Source organism: Octopus bimaculoides, chromosome 25 (genome assembly GCF_001194135.2).
Source record: "Octopus bimaculoides isolate UCB-OBI-ISO-001 chromosome 25, ASM119413v2, whole genome shotgun sequence".
NCBI classification, from domain to species: domain Eukaryota; kingdom Metazoa; phylum Mollusca; class Cephalopoda; order Octopoda; family Octopodidae; genus Octopus; species Octopus bimaculoides.
In genome coordinates this window covers 19,238,303-19,254,925 of record NC_069005.1, presented here as the reverse complement: position 1 = coordinate 19,254,925, position 16,623 = coordinate 19,238,303, and the positions used below count along the sequence as shown (strand labels likewise).

At 37.3% G+C, this 16,623-nt stretch overlaps 1 protein-coding gene across 10 annotated transcripts in view; it reads right to left on the bottom strand.

The window, feature by feature from the left end:
- The window catches only part of LOC106874415 (myb-like protein U), a 216,939-nt gene that overhangs the window by 54,372 nt on the left and 145,944 nt on the right, over positions 1–16,623 (bottom strand). Inside the window, exon 1 of one of the 10 annotated variants that reach the window (XM_052976712.1) lies at positions 8,742–9,278. The exons of the other annotated variants lie outside the window; for them this stretch is intronic. Coding sequence (XP_052832672.1) covers positions 8,742–8,748 — 7 coding nt within the window. The 5' untranslated portion in view covers positions 8,749–9,278. Of the gene's footprint in view, positions 1–8,741; positions 9,279–16,623 lie in introns of those variants that run through there. 10 annotated transcript variants of the gene reach the window in all.

Genomic DNA, 16,623 nt, shown 5'->3' with positions numbered 1-16,623 from the left:
TATATATATATTATATATATATATATATATTATATATATATATTATATATATATTATATATATATACATGGGAGAATTTACGAAAAAAACAGACGAAGACAGGTGGTGTAAACAAATGGATGTATTAGTTTAACGCTCGGGAATAGAGAAAGTCTTTGACGTTTCGAGCCTACATAAAGCCGAAATGTGTTTATCTGCAATACTTCTCTCTCCCATAAATATATTTATACATATATATAGCAATTCAGGCATATTTAATCTTATAGCTAAGTTTCTGCCAATCAGAAAAGTTTGATTGCAGAGCATAGTTTTTACTTTGAAAGATTCTATACAATTTGCAAGTTATTTCATCTGGAAAACAGCACAGCAGTCTTGATTTATCTTAATATATAAAATCCGTTCTGTCTGTCTGTTTGTGCGCTTATAACTCGAGTATTGTTCACCCGATCACACTGAAATTTTAAACATGGATACATGAGAGCAGGGCATTCCGTAATGTAAAAAGATTTTCAAAATTGTTAGTTTCAAAGTGAGAATCACTATTTTTGTAATCTTTATGTCCTGTTTGTTCCACCATTAAAACAACCAGTTGCTCAGACAGCCAGAACATACCATTTCGCAAGAAACAAGGGGAGTATAGGATGACAGTCAGCCAAAACTGTTGCTATGCTGTCTCTCTTCTCTCTGTTGGGTTAATAATCTTAATCTTTAGTTACAGTTTCTCATTCAAACTACATAATAGACAGAATTGTCGGATTAAGACAGTAGGGTGCTTTGAGGGAGATTTTGCTGCTATTTCTACAAGGTCTTGCTACCATGTAGAGATCTCCCTTGCTGGCTTATACATACATACATACATATATATATAAATAAAATACTTAAAGCAACAGGTGTCAAATACAAAAGCCAAGGTCCATGCAGTGTCATGGGCCAAAACAATTTCCAGCTTCTTGCCTAATGCGAGCCCAGAGCAATCTTATCTCTTACACTATTTCAGTATTACGTCTGTATTGTTATGCGAGATGCTGTCCTATATATTATATATTCCTTATGCCTTCCAAAACCAAGTTACATATTTTGACGTATGGCGTATCAAACGATTCAGTACTATTTTGGCTAATTTCCATTCACATGTCAAAAATTAAACAATCTTTTCCACAAATCAACTATTGTAAAAATTTTATATGATGTCACATTTTCTATATGTGTTATTTCTTTACTACCCACAAGGGGCTACACACAGAGGGGACAAACAAGGACAGACAAACACGGATTAAGTCGATTATATCGACCCCAGTGCATAACTGGTACTTATTTAATCGACCCCGAAAGGATGAAAGGCACAGTCGACCTCGGCGGAATTTGAACTCAGAACGTAGCGGCAGACCACTAAGCATTTCGCCCGGCGTGCTAATGTTTCTGCCAGCTCGCCGCCGACACTTTCTATATGTGTGTGTACCTTAAAAGACATCAATCATCACGAAACACACCTTCACTCACTCTCTCTCAACCTCTTTCTCTCTCACATACATGTGCAAGCACGCACGCACACACATCCATTTCATATAGACGTACATACATCTTTCACTTCCTGTTCTTTTCGCTTTCTCTTTTCTCAATTTGTACTATCTGCAAATAAAATTTTTATGGATACAACTGCTTACAAAAATAGGGATTAATGGATAATTTCTTTCTATGTTCATAATTTTTTGTTTACAATATTGGGAAAAATATGCCACCAAAGAACCAAGCATAAAGCAAGGATGATTGTAGAAAACCAAAGGCAAGAGTCTGAAGAGAGAAGCTAGATGAGGTTTTCTCAAGATCAGCAAATGTATGTTGCAGCACTTAATGCTGGATCAATGTTTTAATGATTAGACAGAGGTCCAATAGAATAGCTCTCAGAAACAGACTACATACAAATTCATTCTTCACAACTCCTGAAGCCGTTTTCAGATATGATCCATCCCATTCTTATAAAAATAATAACTGTCTAAAATTGGTGTGCTAAATACAAATTGTGTTTTCTGTAGAGCTTTAAAATTTTCAAATGAAACAAATAATATATGCTGCTCAGGCGGTCAGGTAACATTGCCAGCACTACCAGCTCCTTATCAACGTCTTATAGATCTTCTAGAAGGCATTTCCATCCAGTCAAAGGATTTTCTGAACAATATCAGACAATACAACTCTGCAAATGACATTGTTTGGTGCATCTAAGAAGATAGATAAATATGAATTTATGACAACGTCAAAGTTCAAAGGTAAGTCTATCACCTCATTGGTTCCCTGTTACCCCCAAATGAACAACCACAGTTCTTCTAAATTTACTTTATGAGTGATTTAGGACAACAAACCCGAAGGAGGTGTCGACAATTCAGATGATGGGTCATGTTAGACAGCGCTGACTGCTGCAAAAGAGAGTACATCCACTGACAGCTTCTCAGTGTGTTCAAAAATCAAATAACCCCCACAGGTTAGGGCCTGAAATACTCCAAACAGACGCATAGCATATCGCTTAGACAAATTAGCCCATCATTTACTCCACAAATGTTTTGTTGTCAGTGCTGAACTTTCCCATATCACCTGTTTCAACATAACCGTAATTATATACAAACGATGCCATTTTAATCCTGAGCAAGTAATAAATAACCCTTCAAACCATATACAAATATATACATACATATTTAAATAATGTACTATATATATATATATATATATATATATATATATATATACACACACACATCATTTAGATAATGTATATATAGAGTCTTTTACTTGTCTCAGTCATTTGACTGCGGTCATGCTGGAGCACCGCACTAAAGGGTTTTTAGTCAAAGAAATTAACCTCAGGACATTCTTTGTAAGCCTAGTACTTATTCTGTTGGTTCCTTTTGCTAAACAGTTAAGTTATGCGGACATAAACACACCAACATTGGTTGTCAAGCGATTGACGGGGGAGGGGTGCAAATACAGACACACTCAAATATATACATATATATATATATATATATATATATATATATATATATATATACGATGGGTTTCTTTCAGTTTCCATCTGCCAAATCCAAATCCGAGGCTACATTAGAAGACACTAGTCCAAGGTGCCATGCAGTGCATCTAAACCCGGAATAATGTGGTTAGGAAGCAAGCTTCTTAGCACACACCTACACCTGTAACATTTTATATTTTTATATATTACATCAATGTATATATGATATATCACATACATAAAATACAATATATAACCTCTATGTCACACATTATGTATAATACAATATATATATATATTGCAGTAACTAAATAAGAATTGACTTGAACTAGGTTGACCCATCCAAGCCTATGCCAGCATAGAAGGTAGACATGAAGCAGTAACATACATACATACATATATGTTACTGCCTTAAATTAGTGTAAACAGGACACAGACCCTTAAATGTCAGAGCCATAATAACACTGCTTGGAGGTCCAGGATAAATGAAACAGTTTGGAATGAACCAAAGCAGCAGTGGCTGTAATGATGATGATGATGCTGCTGCTGCTAAGTAGGTGGGAAGGGTCAAACAACTAACAGTACAGTGATTAAGTAAAGAGATTTTGAATAGAGATTCCAATGAGAAGGGTTGAGGAGGAAAAGGGAGAGGTGTAAGGAAAAGGAGGAAGGGAAAGAGTGAGAAAGAGGGGGATGGGGAGAAAGGAAAAGGATAGAGGGGGAAGAGAGGAGAGAGAGAGAGAGAGAGAAATACCATGGCAAGTAAGAATGATTTCTTTTAGTGTGACCCAAGGTCACATTCAATGGCTGAGCAGATCAACCTTCAACATTTGATTGTTGATCCTTCTATGGGGTCCTTTGAGGAACAAAAGGGCATGGGTTGGATGGGGGGAGGGGAATTACATGCCATAAAGCATTCTTTCTGCTGCTTTACCACCTATCTATCAAAGTTGACCTTTGCAGGATTAGAACCCAGAACAAAGAGATGGAACAAATACCCAATGGTGGTTTCTTTTTTTTTTGACCAACACCATAACAGTTCTGCCCTTCTATCTATTATTAAGTTTCTAACATGAACACAGGGACAGATAGATATTTGAGAGGAGAGAAAAAGTTGATTAGAATGAACTGGAAAAATGAAAAGCCGGGTCGACCTTGGCAAGATTTGAACTCAAAATATAAAGAACAGAAAGAAATACTGCAAGATTAATGATTCTGTCAATCTACCATCCAATTAATTAGTACTGTTTCCAGCATAGGCACAAAGGCCAGATATCCAAAGGCAGGAGGTTGGTCATTCACATCAACCTCAGTACATGACTGGTATTTAATTTCATCCAATTCTGAAAGAAACGACGACCATGGCAGAATTGGAACTCAGAATATAAAAAGCAGTAAAATGTTACAAAACATTTTAGTCTCGGCTTGAGAGATTCTTGAAAGAAAAACAAGTAAGGAAGCCCAAACTATAAAAGTATAAAATGAGGAATCTCAATGTGGGAAAGAGTTACCTAGGGTCAATCAAGGAACCCCACAGATCCAGGATTTCTCTACCTATCAAGAGCAAGTGCCTTCTAACTATGCTCTTTCACCTTTTGAAAAAATTCACCTTCCTCCAAACCCTTGTCTTGCCAAGTGGAACTTGAAGTTGACAAGGACCTGACCAAAGATGAACATATCAATCTTCAGGAAAAAAAAAAAGCAAAAAAAAGCCCACTCTCATATTCGGCAGAGGAAAATTGCCCAGTCCTTTCAGGACAAAAGATGTTATGGCAATTCTTAAGATGGGCTTGATTGATAGCTAAATCAATCCTACACACAGCAGTTGTTTGAAATGATTGCATGGTAAGAAGCTTGCTTCTCAAACAAGATTCCAGGTTCAGTACCAATGTGTGGTACCTTGGTCAGGTGTCTTCCACTCTAGCTCCAGGTCGACCAAAGCTTTGTGAGTGCATTTTGTAGATGGAAACTGAGAGAAGCCCATTTTGTGTGTGTGTGTGTGTGTGTGTGTGTGTGTGTGTGTGTGTATACACACACACACTTATGCATGTGTTTATCCCTCACCCACTTGAGAAGTGGTGTTGGTTTAGTTACATCCACATAAGAGTGTTGTGCACCAAGACACAGTAAGTACCAGACTTTAAAAAAAAAGCACTGAGGTTGATTTGTTTGACTAAACCCTTCAAGGCAGTGCCCTAGCATGGCCGCAATCCAATGAATGAAACAAGTAAAAAGTTAAGTTTGCATGAAGAAAGGTTTCGTTGCTCTGTATGGTCTTGGACATTAGCACACATCCCACATTTGGGAGTGAGAAACATTAAACCTAGTACTTATTTTGTCAATCACAGGAAGATAAACAGTAAAGTTAACCCCAACAATATCTGAAGTCAGTAATATTTTCTTACAAAGACACACAGGCCTTAACACAGAGTTAACAGCCCCACTATTTGACTGTAAAGATAGTGATGTAAAGTAAAACTAGAAACTAACTCATTAGCCATAACCAGCCCAAATATTCTGTTTTGTATACGAATCAGCCAGATCCCACCTCTCATGTCTTCTCTGCAACATCATTCTAAAGATAGTCCAAAGCATTGATGTGGGTGCTGGTATCATGTAAGAAGCACACACTGTAAAGTGGTTGGCACCAAGAAGGGTATCCAGCCATAGAATCCAAGCCAAATAGACTATGGAACCTGATGCGGGCTCTGGCCTTGCCAGTTCCTGTCAAGCTGTCCAATCCATGCCAGCATAGAAAACATTCAATGTTGATGGCGATGATAGAAACAAAGCCAGAAGTTTGAGAGAAAGGATTAAACCAACTCTAGTATTTGACTATTTTATTACATTGAAAACCCCAGAGGGATAAATAGTAAGGTTGACCGCAGCAGGATTTGAACTAAAATACTGTAAAGACACCTTCCTCACTGATCCTCTAATGACTGCCACTTCAAGAACAATCTTTCTTTGCAATAATGATTAATAATAATAATGAACAATATACAAGAATATTCTAGGTACATAAACTGCAGACAATAAAATGCCAAGAGACAACAGCTGCATGCGTTACTCCTGTTACTCTTTAAACCCAGGTCAGTCTTGGACAAGCATATATCATCAAAGACCTTATCATAACCATCCTGTTTTTTCTACAGGCAGGAAATACAAGACCACATTAACGAAATATGGCTGCTATTTCTAGCAGTTCAATCGACCATGTTTAAACATCTTTACTGGCTCACCCAAATTATAAGAGTGTGAACTGATAAGAATGCTTGTACATGGTCGCTGGACATGCTAGAAATAGTAACCAAATCTCAGTTAATGTGACTTCGAGTTTCCTGCTTACAAGAAAGGACAAAATGGTGATGATGGCAAAGCCTTTACTCATCAGTTTGTTTGAGCAATGAAACTGGCTGAGCACTCAGAGTTTCACCGGAAGTTCTAGTTTTGAATCCCACCAAGATGAACTTCACCTTTCGTTCTCCCAGTCAGTCTTCAACTACCCCTCTCCACTCCTGTCTAAACCTGGGTTCACATGACCCTTGGGGGGTTCATACAAGATCTTTTTGTTGAAATTTATGAGCAATAAATTACTTATACTTTTACAATACACAAAATATCTTAATATTTTATGCAATTCCTAATATCTAAGTATAAAAATATAATAGGATTTTTTTTAAATATCGAATGGCCGTGAGAGCCCACCAGGGTAAAAGAGGAATCAAGGGAGTTCATAAGTACAAAAAATGGTTAAGAATCACTGATTTAATCCATTGCCCCCCCCCCTTTTTTTTTGCTATCCTCTTAAAATCGAGGCCTGGTGCCTATGTAAGATCTAAAATTATGATAATTACAAACGCATGCACAAGAACAACGGTCTTAATGCTTGTGTGAAGATGTGGGGATTTAATCTACCTCAATATTTTATCGAACAAACCAATAAATAGCCCTTGTTTTATGCAGTCGCTTGACCTCCTAGAAATAGCTAAATCACCCTTAAACTGGGGGGGGGGAAGACAAGGCTTATGAAAGAAAAAAATAGTAACCACTTCAACATCTTTATTATTTGGGCTGCTCAGTCAATGTGAGGTTGAAGAATCTAAACTGCAATCGGTACCTTATTTAAGCGACTTCGAAAACAAATAAAGGCAAAAAAAAAAAAAAAAGCAAAGTGCAAACTCCCAACAGGATTTGAACTCGGAGCATGAAGGGGGCGTAATTAAAATGACCAAGCTATTCAACCCGTCGCTCCACCTTTGTTATCCACCACTCCATACTAAATTATAATAATGACTACTTTTTACTGGTGAGGAGGAGGAGTTATAGTCACATTGAACAGACCTAGTAAATTACTTGTAATTTCATTTCAAGACAACCAGGTAAAAAGTATTGCACACGCTATATGCATATACATATATATATATACATACATAGATACACATACTACACGCTATCACCATAGTATAATAGTTTAACATGTCAATGAAGACAAATATATGGCTGTAAGTCTATCCACCCCAGTGTCACAAATAGGGTTGGTAGATGTGAATGTGTGTATGTATATGTGCGTGAGTATTATATATAAAACCATGTGTGCGTATGAGTATAAATGTAGAAGAAAAAGTACTATATATATGATCATGTGCGTGCGTGTATGAATATAAATGTAGAAGAAGTATTCAATATATATATATATATATATATATTATTTAATTCAAGCCGGAGCTTTTACCTCGTTACTACTTTTGAGTTTCTACTTCCCGTTAGTCACGGATGTATGTATATACGTACGTAAGCATACATGTGTTAGAGCGGTTCATATATATATGTACATACATATACCCGCACGAGTACATACGCCAAAAAACGCGGGTGGCACACACCTCTCTCTCTCTCTATATATATATATATATATATATGTGTATATATACACACACACAGAGAGTGTGTGTACGTGACAGTATTATATAAGGTTGTGGGGATAGACAACGGATTAGTAATATGTATTTCTACAGAGAAAATGATATTGCTCATCGAAAGCCAAACTCCTCTCGTAACAAGGAGGATACTTGGAAAAACAAGGATCAGAAGATTTCAATAGACATATATGTGTACGTATATATATACATACACACACTTTTATTAATATTTAGCACAAAAGAGTGACTCAAGGTCCAAGAGTTTCGTGTGTTGGTATATATAAAATAAAGACGATATCGAATAACGCCACTAAAAATACACATACGCGCTCATGTATGCTTGTATGTGTGTGTGTGTATATATATATATATATATATATACACACACTAGAATGTGCGCAGCGTGTGTGTAGATATATATGTATGCATGTATATAATTACGCGAATGCGTACCGCCCATGATGGGCAAAGAGCAGAATGAATTCATTTATGGTGTCGCATAAGCAATGTGAACAGAACAAAACTCGGAGTAGCTTACGGACTGAAAACCTCAGCCTAGTAGTCGCACTGTAAAAGAACTCAATATTTGAGAAACAGTCTTTGAATATATATGTGTAAATGAGAAATGCATGTGAATATGTTTAAGTATGTATGTATAAATGTCTGTTTAATAATGCATGTATGTGGGAGTGTTTAAAAACGTGTTTTAGTGTATGTGTGTATGTATTTAAGAATGTATGACTGCGTGTATATATATATATATGTCGTTAAAAAATAAATAAATAAACGGCAGCAAAAAATTTTTTAGTCAAATAAATTACCTTTCATTTGTTTGTCAAACTGAAGTTGGTAGTCCAGCTAATAGATATGGAAGTTGAGGGTGGGATTAAATATTTAGACCAGACATTTTAACATCGATATCAAAAGAAAAATAAGAAAAAGGAAATGTGACAACTCGAAGAGGTAGACACATTCCTTCCTACAAGGGACAGACACACAGAAGTGGGTGTATGTGTGTATGCGTGTGTCAACGGCTTCAAAGCAGGACCAGATGGCAATTTCAGAAAGTCAACAAGGAATGATTAGAACAGCTGGTGAGGCTCCGATAACAACAGTTGATGATAGGAACGGGAGTGGTGTGTGTGTGCGCGCGCGTGTATTTACGTCAAGGAATGGTGTACGTGTTTTAATATTGAAGTGTGTGCAGCGACGGCATACAGACATACAGAAATGTGTGTGTGTACGCATGCACTTTTAAGTACTTATATATGTGTGTTAGTATGTGGATGTGTTGGCTACAATATCAAAGGAAGGGAAAAAAGATGGTGACAAACAAAAAGATTAATACTAATAATTCAACAAACCTGTATCAGAACGCTCTGGAAAAACTCAACTGACTTCTCTGTTGTTCACTCAAAGAAAGGACAACCAGAGAAGACTTGTAAAAATTTCCCACTAGAGGAAGGTAGAGTTGGGTGAAGAGAGGGCGGCAGCGGCAAAGAATAGGTAGGTAGACCGCGGCGTGTGTGTGAGAAGATGAGGACGGGCGACTTGGTAAGTGACACCAAGCCAAGACAAGTCCAGGCCAGGTCAACTTAAACCAGTGACCACATCAGACGAAAGACAGATAGAATAGTGAGTGACAGTGTATGTATGTGGGAGTGTGTATGTGTGTCTGTCCCCCAAGTCCCACTGAAAGAAGGCAACGGTTGTGCGCCTGGGTAACGCGAGCAACTCTCGCTTGGGCGATGAGAAATGAAAGACAAGAGTGGGTAGAGGCGATAAAAGACAGATAGGAACAAAGAAGGGGAAAAAAAATTCAACTTCACCTACACAGATACTAATTATGCCACATTCTTGTGAAAGAAGGAGGGGGTGGTGCTCTCCGCTATACATACATACATAGCCTGTATAACAAGCTTTATAACTGCTGCTGCTGCTGCTAGAGATACTAAATTCTGTCGCCGCTACCACCCACTACCACTGTTACTGTTGTTGCTACAGTGTAACAGCGGCAGCAGCAATGTTATAAGAAGCAGCAGCAGCGCCTGTGGTACCAGTAATAACAGTAGCACAGCAACAGTTTATATATACATAAATATGCATACAAACGCAGACATATATTCATACACATGTGTATATATGATATGCATATAACACACATCCTTATATACTGAGGTATATCCTTTATATATATATATATATATATATATATATATATGTACGCACATCTTTAACTATACATACACGCACGCACAGACACATGTAGTAGTAGTAGTAGCAGCAGTAGTAATACTAGTAGTAGTAGTAAATGTTATCAAAACAGCCGTTGTTGTTGCATCCTATAGCAATCACAACAACAATAGCAGCAGCAGCAGCAAATACTGTCGTCGTTACGACGACCGCAACAGAAATAGCAGTCAAATCCTTCAAACCACACCATACCGTTTAAAAAATATTCAAGGAAGTGCTTCTGAAAAATATGACAAGATGGTCATGGCTAGAACACCAATCTCATATCTATTTATTCATACACAAATAAATGTAAGACTTTTGCACACAAAAGTAATTTCAGCCACAGCAACAACAGAAATTGCATAAGTGGAGGGACTTCACTGCTGTTATCGATTTCTGTAGAAAAAGTACACAAGGCCACAGATTTCATTTTAATATTTTATTTTTTGTGGGTGGTGTGTGACAGTGGCGGCGGCGATGTTGGCGGTGAACGGGTAGAATCGATTCAGTTCTATTCTAATTAACCCTAATATATAACTGATATGTTTTTTTCTCTACAGGACATTTTCTTTTATTACACAATTCCCCCCTAGAGGGATTTGAACTGAGAATGTTAAAAGGATGATGTTTTAATATACTGGTAGTATTTGCGTTTAGCATTCCACCACCACCACCACCTCTCCCTGTCGAGTGAGAGAGGGGGGAGAGAAAATACAAAGAAGGAAAGAGAAGACATAAGACTTGGAGTCAGTAGAAAAAGGAGTCGAGACTGAAATAGAGAGGGGGAAATAGAGTGGAAGAGAGACAAGAGGAGGGGAGGAGAGAAGAGACAGGAGACAGAAGGAAGAGAAAAACAAATAAGTGGAAGGAGGGGTGATGACAAAGAGAAGTAAGAAGATAGAAGGGAGAAGAGAAAGGAGACGAGAGAGAGAGAGAGGAAGGGTAGATATGGAAAAAGAGAGAGAAAACGGGGAAGAGAGATAGATAGAGAGAGAAGAGATATCACACACCTCTGCACTGAGAAACTGGTAAGAAGACTACGTAATAAATCGAGTATCCAGCTTAGGATCTCGTGACATAAACGTTGTATCTAAGAACAGCTCGATATTGTATGAGAAACGGGTAGGGAGGTGAGAAGTAGTGAATCAGGGATTTTTCGTCAGAGAAAATTCGCCTTGGTTTATGTCATTTTGTTTATTTCATTTTAAAGCTTAAACTGTTTTATTCTGAAAACACAAGATGTAACAAAAGAGACTAAAGCATGATGGACTCTGTATGGTCGTTTTATTTGCTAGAAATAACAACTAAATTATCCAAAAACTTACCATCTTTAGAAAAACAAAACAAAAACATTGAATAATGTAGTCCTGAAAGTAGACGTGGATGCTCATGGCTAGAATGCTTTAAAGCTCAGCAACAACAATAATCAGTGGGGCAATTAGAAAATATTGGTATTTAATTAATCTCCCTTATGTTGTGAGTTGAAAATCCTATTGCCAAAGAAAGAAAGGTCAGCATTGCCTTTCATCACTGTGAGAGTAGAAGTTGAAATATAGAAATACCAGTTATATACTCAGGTTTGATTTAATCAATGCGTTTAATCCATTTCCTGGAAATCGACTGACCCTGCTGTGCCAATATGAGAAATCAATATTTGCATAGATTCAAAAAATGGTGTGTGTGTGTTTTACTTGTCTCAATCACTGGACTGTGCCCAGTTGGAGGTTACTGCCTTACAGGGTTTAGTCAGACAAATGAACCCCAGTTCTTTTTTAAGCAAAAATGTTAGCTCTGAGCTGATGGATGGGACTGCAAATTTGTCCTGTTCTAGATTGCTTTCCCCACCCCATAAAATATCTGGTGACCTTGACCGTTTCAGACCTGTGGTGTTGGGACTGTCTTTGGAGGCTGAGGCAAAATGGGAGGAATAGAGTTAGGCTGGAGTGAAAGGTAGCTACTTCAGAACAGCAGAAACCATCATAATAGTAGAGAAAGAGCAGACACAGAGAGAGAGAAACTGCTGCCGATGCAAATTAATGGTTGAAGACAGTTGGTGATAGAAGCTGTGCCAAAATCAAATAGTCTCCATTTGAATGTGGTCAAACAAGATATCCTCACCAATGGTCAATTTCGATTACTTTAAGACAAGAAGTTTATAACATGAAATCTGAGGAAGTCTGTGGCAAACTGTTATATAAAGGGTTAGGTAGGAGCAGTCCTCAAATGAATTATTTTTTCTTTCTTGGTGAGTCTGGAGAAAAGAATAATACCCAAGACCCTTTGCAAGCCCTCCAAAACTGGTCGTTTTGATGCCATTCATATTCTTTTTAAACAGTTGCGGGTCAACACATGCAAGGGAGAAAGAACGGGACGTAGCGGTCGATGCAGACACTGGTGAAGTTGGATGCAACAATGGAGAGAATGAAGGAAAAGGTGGAGAGAAGGGTGGATTGGTGGGTACCTGAGTGATGAATGTACAAGAGCCACCAGCTCTGAGGAACAGATGCAATTATAGTCTAAAATAACATGGAGTAGTCACAAATAGAACGGCTGATCAGCAGCTTGCTTAGGAGTGTCACTTCCTTTTGTACAGCAGTTCAGCTCAGCCATAAAAATTGCTAACATGATTGTTAAATCTTCTTAACTGTGATGTTCTTAAAGACAGTCATGAATGGAATGTCTGATCATCCACTTACTTGATCAGGAGGTTATTTGGGATATAAAGAACAACTGACAACACTTCCTACAGTAGTTCAACTCAGCCCAGCCACATAAATTGTTAACAGGATAGTTAAACTCTTCTTACTGTGATGCTCTTAACTGCTGGGAACCAACGACTATCACAGATGGAATAATGTTGGCAAAAAAAAAAGAAAAAAGAAAAGAGGCAACAAAAAAAATCAACCAACCAAAAATGAAAAGAGTGCAATCATCCTTAAAGCCTTAAGGTTTAAATTCAGTAAAATTACTCAACAGGAGAGATGTTGCTGAGAAAAGGTTTATTAACCATCAGAGAAATGAGAAGTTTAAGGCCAACCATTCTTTCACTCAGTAATGTTTATTTAGAGAAAACGACAGAAAAGAAAAAGGTGGAAAACCAGTACAGGAGACCATCACAAGCCAATGAAAAGATTTCCACAGGAACAGTTGATATGCTGGAAGTAGCAACCAAATCCCCCTTAACTCTTTAGCATTCAAATTACTCTGTCAAATGTAATGCATATTGCTTTGATTTAACCTGCATTATCTTGCAGCTTTGAGAGTTTGATATGATTGTTTATTTTTAGAATGACATTGTAGGGTAGATGTGAGAGGCCAGATCTTGGCCAACTGGAACTTAAAAACATTTACAGTCAATGTGAATGCTAAAGGTTAAATCATACTTTATCATCTTTATCTTTCACTTGTTTCAGTCATTAAACTGCAGCCACACTGGGGCACTGCTAAGCTATGGGGATGTAAACACACCAACACCGGTTGTCAAGCAATGGTCAGGCACAAACATAGATGCAATGAATTTTTTGTTAAAGAAAAAGCTTAGTTGTCAATCACAAGTGAATATGACCTGGTGGCATGTACCTGGCTTTCAATAATTGTTTGAGGTGCCTGTTTAGTACCAAGCAGGCATAGATACTCTCTTGGCCATTCCACCCTTGATCTGGTAGAGCATCACAGATGTGACAGCTGCACCAGCTATTGGTTGGTACTCATTTGCAGCTGAGCAAACTGGAACGAAAGGAGGTGCCTTACTCAAGGACACAATGCATTGTTGCCTAGTCTGGAAATTGAACCCATGACCATGACCATTAGGCACCTTCACATATTCTTAGACAAACATATACATACATACAGCCAAAATGCTCTTCTAGCTGCCAACCCTTTTAGTTACTTCTGACACACAGGAACACATATCACCACTACCATCACTAGTTAACGTCCACCTGTCCACGCCTGCATGGGTCAGATGGAATTTGATGAAGCAGATTATTCTATGGCCAAATGTCCTTACTATCACCAACCCTCACCTGTTTCCAGGCTAGGTATTATTTCCCTATAACCAGACATGTTTTCATGGAAGACTGGAAATGAACAACATTGCTTATATGATAGTTATACTCATTTATAACTATCACATGATGTCAAGGCAAGGGTATACAAACAAACACACACTGAGCCAGACAGAATTTGTTGAGGTAGATTTTCTATGGCTAGATGTCCTTGCTGTCACCAACCCTCACCTATTTTCCGGCTAGGTGTTACTTCCCTATCGCCAGACATGTTTTCCATGGAAGATTGGAAACAAACAGCATCACTTGTATGAGGGTGATAAAGGTACACCTAAATACACACAGACATATAAGATATATGTACACATATACATACATGTGCGAGTGTTGCATAAAAGACACCCAGCACACTCTGTAGAGTGGTTGGCATTAGGAAGGGCATCCAGCCATAGAAGCCAAGCCAAATCAAACTGGAACCTGATGCAGCTCTCTGGCTTGCCAGTTCTGGTCAAACCGTTCAACCCATGCCAGCATGGAAAATGGACATCAAAGGATGATGATACACATGTACACACAACAGGCTTCTTCCAGTTTCTGACAACCAAATCCATTCACAAGGCTTTGACTGACCTGGAGCTATAGTAGAAGCCAATTCACCGAGATGCCACACAGTGGGACAGAACCTGAGACCACATGGTTAGGAAAGAAGCTGCTTAACCCCACAGCTGTGAATCTATTCCAAAAACCCAGAATACACATAGTAAAACAATTTAATGATACCTGGTCTTAAGTTAAATGGGGGAGGGGAGGAGTCTGCCTCACTCCCACATTTCCTAACACCAACGCACAACAATAACAACAAAAATACTACAGGGACGGAAATTGTTTATGTGTGTGGGGATAGAATAAAATAAATAAAATAAAATTACATTCAAATGGGTTTCCTTAAAGAAACAAAAAACAATTTTACGTATTTTTGATAATTTAATTTCTTTTTCAAAGTTTGAAAAATGTATTTTTCCCTTAAAAATTTTAAACCGTTAATATTTGTAAAGTGTGAAATTAAAAATGGAATCTGATCCGAAAAGAATTTCTCTTCAAGCATCAACTATTACTCATTGTTTATTATACGAACTCTCCCTTTACTCCTGACTCATTGCATACGATGACTATTACAAATTAGGCTTACTTACACCAACATGGATGTCTTAATCTTGACTAACAGCTTTATATACACACACACACACACACACACACACACACACACACACACACACACATACACACACATTCATACACCTACACATTTGTGTGTGTGTGGTGTGTGTATGTGTAGGCCTGAATGCATGAGCAGCATATTATATACATACATAAGTATGAGTGTGTATACATTATATATATATCTTTATATGTATGTATTTGAATTATTTTATGCATTATTGTATTTATGTGTGTGTGAATGTATGTATTTGAATGTGCATTATTGTATGTGTTTATATATACGTATATATATGTGTGTGTGTGTGTGTGTGTGTGTGTGTGTGTGTGCATACAGAATACATCCAGCTCAGGCACAAGGCCACAATAAATACAAATATTTACACACACTACTTACAAGTTACCTGAGCAGCTGTTGCCATTTCTACTGAGAGAGAGTGGGGTAGGAAGGGAGAGAGTGAGAGATAGAGAAATTTAAATATTATTTGGCACAACTGGACAAGAAAAGAGGTTTGCCAGCCACAAATCATAATTGGCTTGTAGACAGACACAGTATGGTGTAGAATTAATTTCATTAAGGTACAGACTTCAAGAATTTTTTTTTATTGTGTATAATATAAATTTCTATAGATGTGTATGTGTGAGATTTAAAAAAAAATTAAATACACATATAGTTAATATTTTTTTAATCTGTCTAAAAAATGCCTTAGTCTAAAATTGCATGCGTAAGCACATACACAAACATGCAGATACACACAGACAGACATTGATGTTTGCAAATATCTCTTATCAGTTAGATGTCATTCTAAAATATTCTTTGAATTTCATCCATTCCAGTCTGGTGGAAAGATAACTTTGCAGATTTATGTTAATGTGTGTATATATTTCTCTCCAAAATATCACGTTAAAATTTGTTTTCATTTACTCATCATAATTAATACTTTAAACAAACATACACACATGCTTTGCAAACTTGCAGAGCAAAAAAACAACAAAAAAAAATGTAAGGATAAAATTAAAAGTAACAATAAAAAAATTGAAATTATTTAGTCATACTATAAGAATTTAAAAAGAGCAAAACTAAAACAAAAAAAAAAATGACTAAGGGTTCATAAAGTACCAATAAAGAAACCTCTACAAGGACCATTTGACCCCTAAAATAATGGTTCTTGAACAGAAAAATACTGAACCCCCACCTCCCTCAAAATACAGAGTTTTTAACCCTTCTCCCTTTGTTAAGGAT